Raw genomic sequence first — 13,597 nt, 5'->3', positions numbered from 1 at the left:
TGTCAAGAAATAGAATCATTTATCTATAGCCATAGTCTAAAAGAAAGGAAAAGTCACAAAACATACCAGGAGCAGAATAAAAGGGCTGGTGATACACACAGAAGAAAGGGAACAGAAAGGATTTAAAGGAGAGCAGAGGGACAGATCAAAACAGAGGAATTCCCAGGACTGAGGAATAGGGAATGAAACGGTGACTCAGGGGTGAGAAAAGTTAGCCATAAATTATAATGCGGAAAATTTGGGAGACTTTCTGATGCAATACAATTACGAACCGTCCAAAGAGCCAGAAGCAGCTTGGCAATTTGGGTCGAAAAGGTAAGAGGAAGCTCTTGCATATCCTTCAAAGACCTTGGCCCTGTGAGCAGAGCGTCAGCTCTAGCAATGACTATGAATCCTGCTCCAGGTGCTGGGCCATTGCCGAGGCTGTGCTGCTAAGCTATGCAAAGACATGCAGAAATGAGGTTAATAAATAGTGCAAGAGCTGAGCGTAATCTATGGACAGCATATGTAGCTAAGTGTGAGCAAGAGCTTGTGGCTTCTGCAGCAATGAGCCAGTTTCCAGCTTGTCTGGAGCAAGTGCATTTCTTCTTAGCCAGAAACACCCATTCCCCTCCGGCCTGGGTCTCCTTTCTGTGTCGACAGACGAGCACGGAGAGAAGTTGAGAGCACAAAGCTTGCACCACGAGGTAGGCAGGGAGCACTTGCTCAGCTGTGTGCTCAGCTGCACAGTGCAGCCATGTGACTACTTGTACCTTATTTAATCATCAGTTGAATCATTTTAATCTCTGAGACACGGGCAATTGCATTTCTATATCAGATTTCTGTCAACTATAGCCTGATTATTTTAAGGGGAAAAAAATTGGTCTAGCTAAAGAATTAATGGGTTCCTAGACTAATACCCGACAAAACTCCTGAGATTTAACACAGCAAGTAAGAATGTTAGATTGTGAAAGTACCCCAGACTGTGTCAGAGTCCTAGCCCAAAGGACAAAGCTGCATTAAGGAGTGTAATTTATTTAGGAACTTTTATACAATTCCTTTATCTTTACATGGGAGGGGGAAATGACACAGTGAAGATGCTTGTGTGACAGGCATTGACAGGAGGAAGTTGTGCCATGAAATTCAGACTTGCTTCCATGGAAGATAACAACAAAATTCTTGCTGTGTTCAGTGGAAGCTGAATTAAAGAAGGGTTTTAGGTGTGCCTCACAAGATACAGTACTGAGACCTCCCTGCAGTATTAATATACAGTTTCCAGCTCAAGTCTGTCTCATTTTCTGCTAGGTGGAATAAAACCAACGTCCTGAATTTGCTGCTATTTTAGATTATGTGAATAGATCTGTTGCTACAGACAATGTATTCACAATTAGACCCATTCATTTGCCACACTGCTTAGAGAGGGCTGAATCTTCTCCATGCTTTTTTAATTTAAAGTGACTTGATTAAAGCATATAAACAAAATCAGCCATTTCTGTCCCCCCAAAAAAAGAACTAGCAAATGTTCAGGGTATCACTTCTTCCTTTTTTGCATCATGTCGGGATTTTTCCTAAAATGCAATTTTCTTACTGAAAGGAATGGCTGATAATTTACAACAAATTGTTAAATATATAAAAAAATACATACAGAGACAAATGCAATATATTTAATTTAGAACCCTTTGTTCTGGGAAGGTTAGCTTTTTTTAATAGACATAGTCCATCAGGCCAAACACTCGCAGACCGGTATTTGATATGGTTCTGCTACACATTTTCTCATTCAAACATTCTTTTCTTTCTGTTTTTCATTTTACATTAACAACAGCAAAAGGCCCTGAAGAATTCTAATTTATTTCTAGAGCTAATGATTTCAAGATTATTTTCTGTGCCACGTACTAGTCTGTGCCAGTATATATTGGCACAATTTAGTGATTGGTTTAGTAATCTAATTCATTCATTTGCAATGCAGATCACAATTGAGCTTGAATATATGTCTGCAGATTAAATAGTTCGATAAAAAATACCCACTTAAAAAAAAAATTCAGTGATTTCTACCAGACAATTTTACGTTCAAGTTAATATATAGAGGCAAAGCAAAAAAAGTTATTAGATGTATCACTAAGAAGACCAGGAAGAGCCCATAACAACAAAATCAGTAGTTAAATATGAAGCCATTTCATACTCCTAATTAAAACCAATTAATCTTTTCAATGACACGATGGCATGCTTTCTACTCATAAGTTGACAATACTCCAGGAAGTCAAACAAAATAAATTATTCTTTGCTTGTTTGCTACCTGGACAAAGATCAATAGTACCTCAGGGCAAACACAGCCTATAGCTAATCTCTTAACGTAATTCAAATTGAAAGGAAAAATCTGCCTAATGGCAAAAAAGCACAAAACAGCACATTAAAGGGGAATTTGTGATGCACTGTATATACATTAAAAAATCTACGTAGTATGTGTATGCATACAGTAAGATTGCCCTTAAAGCTTCCTTAACACCATTAATTTAACTTTGAGTTACCTCAGTGTGTGCAGTAATCACTACATGTATTTGTGCATTGGATAAAGAAGACTGCAAATACTGAGGCTTTACATGCAGATGCCTGAACTTTTACTTCCTTAGTCATGAATGTCGTTCAGTAATTTACTGCTATTCACCTGTCCTCAGCCAATGGGAACCAATAGGTGTAACTGCCTCCCAAAAGTGGTTTTCATAGTTTAGCATCTTCCATCACTCATTAATTCAGAACCAGCCTTCATATAATTAGTTAACAAAAGCAACTGGAGAAATTTTTCAGGGTGATCACTTTATACTTCGAAGTCTTGTGTTTTTGAATTGCATTTCATTTGCTGTCTGGTTCATGCTGATCAAGAAGTGGTTGAGACAGTTTGAAAAATGTGCATGTCTTCTGGTGGTTTTCAGAAAGAAATGATGTCTGCTTTTCTGTCTGCCATTTCCAGAAGTGTGGCAATGCTGAATGCACTTTAGTTGGACACAGTATAGATGGGTCAGATACAGGAGCAAGTCTTGGACAGTCCAAGACAAAGGACAAATACTGGCTCTGTTGTGCAGATCTCTGTGTGTTTGAAGGGCATGCGCTGAGCTACAGAACAGCTGCCTTCTTTAAACTGCAGTGATTCTCGCCAAACATGATGCTGTTCAGCGTAAAAATACAATCCCAAATCTGGAACCGTTGCCTAGGCTGGTGGGAAGAAGCCGACACTGTTAGGAGTAAGCACAAGAACTGTTACAAAAAGGAGTCGAAAGGTGTGCTCATCTGTTTGAATGCACAAGAAATCTTTTCTGGGTATTTTTGAGTATTGCTAGTAAAACAGCACTTACTTGCTTTAGACTGTGATTGCTTCATGTATCTATTACAAGTAAACAAAACAACCCCCGAAAAGACACGTAATTCACCCGTGATGAGACTAACCATGGAACATTTCAAATGAGAAGGAAAATCTTGCTGAAACTTAGGAGAAAACATGAACTTAAGGAGATTAAAGACTGTTTTGCAACCTTCATACTCAGGCTTGTTGCCATGTGAACAATCTCTTGAAATTTCTTATTATGTTATAGAAAAAAGGAAATTGATACAAGGTAAAAATTTTGTTTAACTGTGGACATTTTTGCTAGACAAATTAGAATTTTTGAAAGAAATTATAACATAATTTACATTCTAAAAATTAATATAAAATTTGATCCCTTTAGTATACTTAGTAGACAGGTGCATGTTTAAGAATTTTATTTAGCGGTCTAAATGTATAGATTTACAACTGTTCTTATTTCTGGTAAGTAGTATGATACACTTCAGCCAAAGTTGATTTCAGGAAGGTGGATACACAAGTAAAATGTGTGTTATCAGAAGAGCCATTTACAGCACAGAGACTGCTAGTAAATATAACAGAGTGTGAAAGGTATTGGACAACAGCTGTATAAAATTATTAGAGTTGTTTCAATTTTCATAGTCCCCGGATTCATATTCTTCCTCATCTTCATCATCAGTATGGTCTTCATCATCATAATAGTCCCCATATTCAATGCTGTAGCTGGCACTTCTACTGCCATCAGTAAATGCAAATGCAGGAGATGAGCCTGCAAGACATGATTGATACCAGATTAAATTAGTTGTAGATAGAAACAAAGAGGAAAGTATGGGTTTGGATCTGCATGGCAAGCTCAGTGTTTCTGAATCCTTGTTAAGTCATCTATTAAAAGGAGAGGGTTTTTATCCGATGACTTGACCTCATACCATCAAAGCTCATGGTATATGAGCAAATTTCTATATGATTCATATTTTAAGATGTTGAAAATACATTTAATTCCCAATACTAGTAAACTATGAGTTCAGTCCTCTGCAGATCCTATGCACCTGAAAAATATGACCAGAGCCAATAAAGCTTTGAAAACCACTTGCTGAAACAAGGTCAGTGACAAAGCAGACCAGTGACAAAGTCCCCTAGACCAGGAGGCAAATATAAGACAATGCATCTTTAGCCTGCATTTGCCAGGAAACCCAGTTCTCCCCGGAGGAAGAAGGATGTTATTCTGCAGGACTGGGCCCAATGCAAAACAATAGTAAAGCTATTTCTTAGATCTTTCCAAACACACTCATTAAGGAGCAACATCTGTTTCCTTCCTAACTTTTTGAAAAATAAACAGCTAAGCAGAACTGCCATGATTCAAAGACTCCCTCAGCTACAGCAAGCTGTTGTTCTGGGTGCAACATCAAAGGACTTCTGTAGGCTAAGGATAGTGGAATAATACGCATCTCGGCTGTGTGGCTATAATCCACAGCTTTCTGTTTTCTGGCAGGTGGTATAACTTGCAGCAAAATATTACAATGTTAACATGTAGGTATTTTTTTTCAGAATTCATAAGCAGAATTCATAAGCACTTAGGACTTTTAAATTCCTAGGACTGAATCTCCCGTTAGGGGATAAAGTAAAAGAAAAGCACACAGAAAAGTTAAAATATGGACATCTTTAGGTAATTTCTCATATCCTTCATTTGCATTCTGACAAACCTGCCCTTTGCAGCCTGCTTGTGTGCATTTTTATATTCTTCACGTCCAAATAAAAAAAAAAATACCATCAATGACTTTCAATCTTGCAGAGGCGTATGTTGCACCATACTTATTTTTGGTGTGGCAGATGTAAACGCCTTCATCTGATTTTTTGAGGCCTTGAATCTGCAGCCAGCTTGTCACACCATACTTCTGAGGCCCACCTCTTGCCTTTGAGAAGAGAAAGAAATAGTTGAAATTAAGTAGCTAGGAGACACCACATTGGTCAAAATAGTTGTGGCTGGATTAAACATCATTCCAGTCTTTGCTTTTTGTTTATGGCCATCATGCTTTGATTCTCTGTGATTCTGCTGCCTTGTATTTTAACACCCTGTTGTCTCTGTGCCTCCGAGTTCATGCGTGCCCTGCTCTGCTCTTTAAACCTCACTCCCCTTCACAGTAGTCTGATTCCTGGTCCTTTTGATGCTTCTGCTTCCCAGCGCTCCTCCTGTCTTTTGTCCCAGCACTGCTTCTTGCTGCTGCTTCAAAGCATTGCCACCTGTTCTCAAGCTCATAAATTTCTTCGGGATGAGAGTGGCAGCTGGGTCTGGGTGAGTTCAGGACCAAGGGGCCTGACCCAGCTGGCACTCAGCATCCAGGTTTTAATGGATTGCCATGAGATACCATGAGCTTTCACACTTCCGTGACAGTCAGTTTCAACTCACTCATGCTAAAGCCTCTTAAAAGGGTGAGCTTTCTTTTCCAAACAAATAACAGAAACCCATTAACAAATGCTAATGGAGATGCTGTCATGCTGCCTCTATTAATGAGATAGGTTAACAGGGTTCAGTTTAGTTTCTGAGGTGACCAGCATTTGGATGTGGCTCCTCGCACCATTTTTTCTGAGCAACTTTTAAGTCCACTAATACCGCTTGTGTCCATGCTGTCTCTGGAAACATTTCTAAATAACTTAGACTCTTAGTACTTCAGTACTTTTGGTACTTTAATTAGCTTTTTCTGTGCTTTTTCTCTCTACCTTTTTGTTCAGGTTATGCCCCGTGTCCATTGGATCTTCTCATTTTTGGGTTGTGTATCCAGAAAGCTAGGTTTTCCATGCATTTCTCTGCATAGTCTCTATTCATATTCTTGGTCCATTAGAGAAGGCCTGCAGATGCAGGCTTCAGCCTTACTGCTGTCTGCCTGTACATCTGGCTTTGTTAGCTCATCTCCACAGAATGTTATTTCCATTTAAAAGAATTAGCATTTTGATTTATTTAATTTTAGCTCAAACTTTCAGGCAGTTTGTAGATCTACCTGAAGCCTATACTAATGCCATTCTACTCTTTCCCCTCAGATTAAAACACAGTATCCTCCATAAAATGAGCAAGTTTCTTTGCTTTTCTTTTGAATGTCTCAGGGACTGAACCCAAATGGCAGGTATCCAGAAACAGCATCTTGCAAAGGAGAAGTTTAGATACCTGCCAGAATTGTGCTTCTGCATCAAGAGTAGAAAATAATTGCCAACAGCCATCCTTCCCAGAATGCACCTTCTTTTAGGTAGTAGCCTAAACGGTTCCATATATATGTTCATTCAGTTTTTCCAGAATCATACCTATATAAGGAGAATCTTCCATCTTTGCTTTCCCTGAAGCAGGCTGGATGGTACCCTCCCTGTTATTTCTTCTGCTTGGACGGCCAAAATAATGTTCCTTGCACTGACTGAAATCAGAATTCTTTACGTAGTTAGAGGGCTCCTATTGGGAATCTATTTATTGCAACAGTATTGTATCCTGTAGGAAGAATTCTCTGATTAATCCCCCTACCCCTCATCCCAAACTGTATGAGGTGGAAAACTCAAGTTTTACCTGTACTGAGATGTGGGTGTCATCTCCTGGCAGAAACATTTTATTCCCCTTTTTTTTCCATTCAAGGTGTGGCATAGGGTAGGCTGACACCTCACAGCCAAAAATGACATCATTGCCTGTGAAATTCTGGACATCCTGAGGTGGCATAGAAATAACAGGAGCTGCAAAGAACCGACATAATGGTGCTTTAAAAGACAGTGAGCAAAAGACAACACACGCAAAAGCATAGAACATTAATTCCTATTTTACATGATAAAACCAGTTTGCCTTTTGCCATCTTACACATTATGAAGAGCCACATGATTCCAAGCAGCTTTTAAAGCTCAGAACACCTTGCGTCTCATTAAAGGGTGAACAGGCTTTTCAAAAACACTTATTTCAAAGGACCCATCTGTCCTTCCCCTTGCACATGATCATGAAACTTCATGAAATTAAAAGTTTGATTTGTGTCCCATGAGCTATCATTGTGGACTAGACTCAGGGCCCACCAGGCTAGCAGCCAGTGCTCAACTAGACCTTCAGAGGAAAGTACAAGAAATTCTGCAGCAGACAATCACAGAGTAACTTGATTGTACGTGATAGTTCTTCTTAATTTCTGTTACATTTTGCTTAGCTTAAAAGCTAAAATACTGAGATTGCTAGCTTGTCAAAATTTGTTTTCTGAGTACATAATTTCCTTGAACTTGCTAAAATCTTATCCCCCTCTGTTACCCATGGAACTCATTGCAGCAAGTTACAGAATAACAGCATTAATATGTTTCACATTTATCCTCAATTGCTATCAATTTCATCTAATGTTCTTGTTATGAGATAAGTAATAAACATGATTGAAATCCAGTTATTTTTATAAGGATTTATGTTATGTTTATTATAATTATTAGATTTCCACTTACTCGTTTCCTATTGTTCTCTTACCCTTATCCCCCTCCACTGTTTATTTATTGCCTTTGAATTATCCCCTCCCACTTTTTCCCAAAGACAAAGCTGAAGTTAACCACGAGGGGGAGCCAGTCCAGGGATTCGAAGACATTAAAAAAGTGAACTATCACCTGATGCATTCGTACATGATTTAAATACATATCCCTCTGTAAGCATGTATGAACATACTAAATGTTAACAAGAGATGATGATATTTAGCAGCAGAGAGCAAAATGCCATATTTACTGTTATCACAGCTTTCCTCTGCTGGAGATCTCTACTTTTTTCCTGATCCTATTTGTCCTCACCAAGAAACGTTTTTCCTTCTAAAGTCTGTTTTCTATCCATTTCCATACCAGTGCTTAAAAATGAATGCATTTTCTGGGCCATTGGACTTGTATTTAATTATTGCTTTTATTTTTGTACAGATCCCAGATGCTTGGAAATAGAAACATAGTAAATAATTAATATATTTTTACTTGCAATATTTGAATCAATATGTAGGTACAGCATTTATGCTTCAGCATTTGAAATTGTAACAGCCTGCTCCAGGTTTTCAAGCAAAGTTTCTAATATGTTTGTCAGTTTTTCAGGATTGATATCTGTGCAGAAAATATCAAATGCATACTGATTAAAATTAATTGCAAACAAATTGTACAGCAAAGTGCCAATTTCCCCATTTATGAATGCCTCATTAAACAATCCTGGTACTCTTCAAAAGTAAGATTTTCAAACTAGGATACTTAAACCCTTAAATGCTTGTTCTTTCATGAGAACTGATCATTCAGAACCTGTATATTATTTCAAAAATCTTGTATTCAAATCAGCATTAACTGAATATCTTGGATGAGAAATTTTTTGCCTATGAACGTATCACATAGGGTCTGATATTAAAACATACTTTGAAATATTAAAACTCAGTGCAACCACACTCCTTTTAATGATACATCCACTGTAGTTAAGCTAAAAGTGTAAGAAAGAAACCAAATGTCTACGCTGACTCACATGAGTTCTTTAAATTATTCCTGTACAGAGGCAGCATGAACAACTTTTTAAATAGGCAGATGTTGACCGGTCACTACTTTTGTTCTGGTGCTACCACAGGTGTCCTACGGATACACAGACAACACTGAAGTATTGCCAGGAACTGAGTCCTGCTCGTGTGACTGTCCGCAGCTGGGGCTCAGCCACGCCAGGCTGAGGGCTCTGGCTTCACCACGCCATGTAAACACATCCTTAGCCTCAAGGACAGAAGGGTCTGAATTACAAATCTCCATTACAGCTGTTCAGGTACGAGAAAGTTGCCTAGCACTGTCTACCATACCAAGACGAATTCCACGCTGGAAATAGCCCTTCCTCCATTAACTGTAAGGAAATCTGGATGATAGCTCAGATGGAAATGTCTAGATATGGTCTGCGTCCCACCCAGCTGAGTACTTTTGTAGAGGTAGTTAAGGCTTTGCTGGACCAGGGCTGACCAGGACTGGCCTCATGTGAGATCAAACTCATAGCAAGTAGGAAGAACTACAGTTTTGATCTAACCACACTGCCTTTTCTGAATCTGAACACACAATAAATACTTGCATTATCTACTGAAACTTGAAGTGCCTCCAGAAATAAAATAATATGTGTCTCACAACACCATTTTGCTGTATTTTACAGAAGAAAATTGAGGTAATGATGTAGCATTTTAACAGAAATTTACAAACTTCATTTTTGAGTGTTTCAGATTTTGTGTTCAGCCAAATTCTCCCGTGCATATCTGTGTGTGGTTTTTTTGCGTAACTGTGTCTTTAGAAACAGTTCTTTACCGTTATGATAACCTGTCATTTTGATTCCTGCAGTAGATACATTTTTCTTGGTAGCTATAGAAAGCATTCTGATGACTCAGTGTCTGGAGGTGAATGCGCAGTAGTTGCTCCTTTCCTTTCACAGTCCCAGTCATGAATTATCCTCATGTGTTACAGAAGACATAAACCAAAAGCCAGGAAAAGTCAAAATACTGCTTCACCTTTCACTATCAACATTAACCCAACATCACTCCAGACTAATGCATTAGATAATATGATTTTTTTTCCCCTTAACTCGTATTAATTTTTGCTAATCTATTTCTGATTTGATGAAAATGGCAGAAAATTTTGTGGATTGTTCTTTTTTTTTACTCCAAAATTTACATTTAAAATAAATTATGTGACACAGCTAAATATAAAGAGAATCACTTCTAGATTGTTCTGTTACATTGTTAAATCATCAGCAAGAGAGGTTTGAATGTGAATGGGGATGGATTAAGTGTGGAGAATCTGTATATAATCAATGTACTTAGTAACCTTGGTAAATTATTAGATAAACTGATCAAAACTAGCTTTCAGGAAAAGAAGGGCTTTTTCAGTGTTTCTTTAGGGAGCTAGACCTTTTTCTTCCCCTTTTTCTGGTGATAGACAAAAGATAAAAGGCTATACTCTTCTGATGAAAGGACTTTATTGTTATTTATTTATTCATTGGTTGCTGTATACAATTAATCCATTTGGCATCAATAGGAAACAGCAGATGCTTTGAAGGAAAAATAACAAAACAAAGTACTTTGAGTTGAGTGAAGGTTATATTTATAGCTTGGTACCAAAACCCCACAGTGTTCAGTGTTTGTTTCTCATGCAAATTGGAGTCAGCAGAAAGCGAGTGCCACAGCGAGGCTGCCGCTCGTAGAGCCAGACTCCCTGTTGCCTTTTGTCATCAGTTGCAGCCATGAAAAAACAGCCTAAATCACAGTGCATTTTCACATGCCCACTGTGCTGCTTCAGATAGCTGTCGTGGCGAAGAGGGGGCTTACTGGTAGACTCTAACGGGGGACCAAGGCATGGTGCTACCCCCCCGTGGTAGCACCCCTCTGCCCTGCTGCTCGCTGAAAGGCCCAGGCTCCTTCCAGGGTCTAAAACACAACCTACAAACCCAGCATGGTCAGCTGCTGCTCAGAGAGGTTGAGAAGAGGGGCACTTGTGCTCTCCCTCCCCGGTGGGCCCAGCACCCACCTCAGGCTCAAGTGCTCTGCTGCAGCTGGGCTCATACGCCAGCTGGGCACTTTCCTCTTCAAGAGCCAAGGAGATGGCCCCCACTTTTCTTAACTAAACTCTGCGCAGCACTGACATGGCTATGAACTTTCCTCCAGGCTTCTGTGCAATTCAGTAAGCTGAGCGATCCTAGGACATTTCTCTGCATTGCTGGAGAGAGGGTCCAGCCTTTCTGGGGAGCCAGGGAAGCAGTGGGAAAGCACTGGGGATGATGCCTGCATGCAGAGCAGCTGAGCTCATTCCTCCTGCTTGATGAGCAGTGTTGTGGGCCTCAGGGGTGACTGCAAGGCCTGGTGGATTACAACACCAGCAATTAAAAGTGATAGTACTTCCAAATTAAAGCTTTTTGTATGTGGCCAGTTCTGTTTAATTAATTGGAGCAGACCATTGCTTTAAGCCTGTATGCCTGAACAGCTACCTCTGCTGCAAAGTTAACATCAGTTGCTACTTGAGTGGCACTTCTAAGGGAAATCTTCCTGAAGGGGTTATGCCGCAAGAACTAGCGCTGTTTTAATCCCAAATAATAACACCTACCCAAGGGCTAACAGGCTTTCAATCATACTGTGGACTGGTACGTATTGTTTTCTGAATGTCTCTTTACTGACAAGCCTCATTTCCCAGCTTAATACCCTAATGGCAAATAAGAGATTCTTTAATGGATGTTTCTCTTGCAACTAGAGAAAGAGGAAAGAAGTCTGGTATTAGCTGTTCATCACTTTTCCTTTTAAGTATTCAATATCCAGTGTTCATTCAATATAAAAGCACAGCATACAGTCTACATTGGAGGCAACAGACTGCTAGCAAGGAATGGGTAAAATGTACCTGAGTTACTCCCATATATGGACCTTTGCCAGAGATGCAATTTCCGATTCCCAGACCGTCGTGTGACCATTTGTGACTCAGAGACCTCTTCTACTTAGTTCATTTGAGAAAATCTTTCATTAACTTTAAAAAAAATATTTCTCATTCAGAAAACAAAAGCCTGTTCATTTTTGCCTTTTAATTTTATATTCATGTGACTTAGGTGAAAGGTGCCAAGGAGTAAAGACTTGTAATAATGTGAAGAATGAGAACAGCCTTTGAGCAGGAGGCAGGATTCCCCCGTACAACCTTCCACTAACAATCCTTGCAGAGAACTGTTTATGCACTGTAATGTTTTTAGGTAAATTATTTCAGTTTGATTTTGTTCTAATTTTGGATTTCCACTTCATGGGTTACCTAGATTTTATGATGATTCAGAAATTTGATTATTTTGGACTTTTTTGTAAAAAGAACAGACCTGTTAATTAAGCCCTATCTTCTTCTATTGCCTCTACTTCACTGATTACCATATATACACACAGATGGATACATGCCTGCATACACACATATATACGTATATGTGTGTGTATATATATGAATGAGATCTGCCTTGCTATCACCACTTTAATATCAAGTCAGTCTTCATATAATAATAATTATTAGTCCAGTCCTCCCAGACTATCCTATCCATTTACCTACTCCCAACTACACATACAATTTTTGCAGAAAATAGCTCATACTCTGCTTACTCAGAGCGGAGCTAGTCTGGAGACCTATGGCTTATTAGTCACCATGTAATTTAAATCTACTTATCTAATATAGAGGCTTATAACATACAAGATTGAGTACCAGCTGCTAAACCACGTTTAACGCAAAGTAGTATTATAACAAGATAATTATAACAAAAATGCAGTATTAGTTCAATAAAGTTAGACTAGAGCATCTAGTAACACATCTAAAAATAAGAATCAGATCTTTTCTCAGTTTGAAAGTGCCTCTGTACATGTTACCTGATTCACATGGTCCTTTATGTTTCATGCTGATATTTCTTTTCGTAGCATAAGCCTTGTTGAATTGACAGATGTTCTCATAGGTTTTCCCTTCAGGTCCGCAGATGCTGTCTTGAGATGTGCACACACACTGGGGTTCAGGGACTTCCCCAAACCTTGCTTCATCAGTATCCAGCCTGCACTCAAGGTTGTCCCCACATTGCCCGTAAAAATTATTGCCCTGGTCCAAATCGCAGATCTGACCTTCCGCATTTCCACATTCAGGACAGCAGCCGCAACGGTCCAATACAGTCCCGGCTGGACAGTCTTCAGGCTCAGAGCAAAGTGCCAAATCGCATTTTCCACAACTATCTCCTTCCCTTAACAGCCTCCACCAACCTCGGTGGTACAAGGCAGGGAAACTCTGAGAAACCTGCACCAGTACTACCAGCACTGCTGTAACCATCGGGTACTTCATCTTGAGAATGTAACGAACAAGCAGAAAAGGTCCTTGGAGTAAAGCCGGGGGAGGGGGGGGGCAAAGAGTGAGCTAGTGAGAGAAAAACATCACAATCCTTTTTTTGTGCTAGAATATAAATTCTACTGCAAACGCAGGCTTTAGAAAGAAATTAGCATCAGATTCCTAATCTGGAACTGATAATAAAAATGCATACAAGCCCACTGGCTTTTCTCTAATGCAGTTTGGAATGTGAGTATTGCTTGCACAGAAACCAAACTGCCCCTTCTGACAGCTGAGTTGAAGCTCTCTGAAAAGCTGTTTGCTCAGTGTCTCCTTGAGCCAAATTTGCAAAGCGCTGTTCTGCTGAAACAACATTATATTGCAGCTATTGTAGAAAGGGGAACGGGGTAAATTAGTGCAAAATGAAGAAATTAACTGCTAGCAGCTTTTTTTTTTTTTTTCTTTCCCTCATCATGTGACCAAAAAGATGGCCACAAAAAGATAAACGTG

At 39.3% G+C, this 13,597-nt stretch overlaps 1 protein-coding gene across 1 annotated transcript; it reads right to left on the bottom strand.

The window, feature by feature from the left end:
• Positions 1 to 3,939: 3,939 nt before the first annotated feature.
• Positions 3,940 to 13,105, bottom strand: LOC142413686 (kazal-type serine protease inhibitor domain-containing protein 1-like). Its single transcript, XM_075510063.1, has 4 exons — positions 12,649 to 13,105; positions 6,855 to 7,015; positions 5,076 to 5,220; positions 3,940 to 4,079 (listed from the first exon to the last, which is right to left on the bottom strand). Exons 1-4 carry the CDS (start codon positions 13,103 to 13,105, stop codon positions 3,940 to 3,942), a joined length of 903 nt encoding a protein of 300 aa, XP_075366178.1.
• Between the last annotated feature and the right edge of the window lie 492 nt (positions 13,106 to 13,597).

Source organism: Mycteria americana, chromosome 8, assembly GCF_035582795.1.
Source record: "Mycteria americana isolate JAX WOST 10 ecotype Jacksonville Zoo and Gardens chromosome 8, USCA_MyAme_1.0, whole genome shotgun sequence".
In the NCBI taxonomy this organism is placed as follows: domain Eukaryota; kingdom Metazoa; phylum Chordata; class Aves; order Ciconiiformes; family Ciconiidae; genus Mycteria; species Mycteria americana.
Note: the sequence above shows the minus strand (reverse complement) of the source record. Positions and strands in the feature narration are given on the sequence as shown.

Excerpts from the sequence above, each read along its gene's own strand:
- LOC142413686 (XM_075510063.1), bottom strand. The coding sequence starts at position 13,105 with ATGAAGTACCCGATGGTTACAGCAGTGCTGGTAGTACTGGTGCAGGTT. Across the intron at positions 5,221-6,854 it reads ACACCCACATCTCAGTACAG|GCAAGAGGTGGGCCTCAGAA; the intron begins GTAAAACTTGAG and ends CTCTTCTCAAAG. Across the intron at positions 4,080-5,075 it reads AAGATTGAAAGTCATTGATG|GCTCATCTCCTGCATTTGCA; the intron begins GTATTTTTTTTT and ends CATGTCTTGCAG.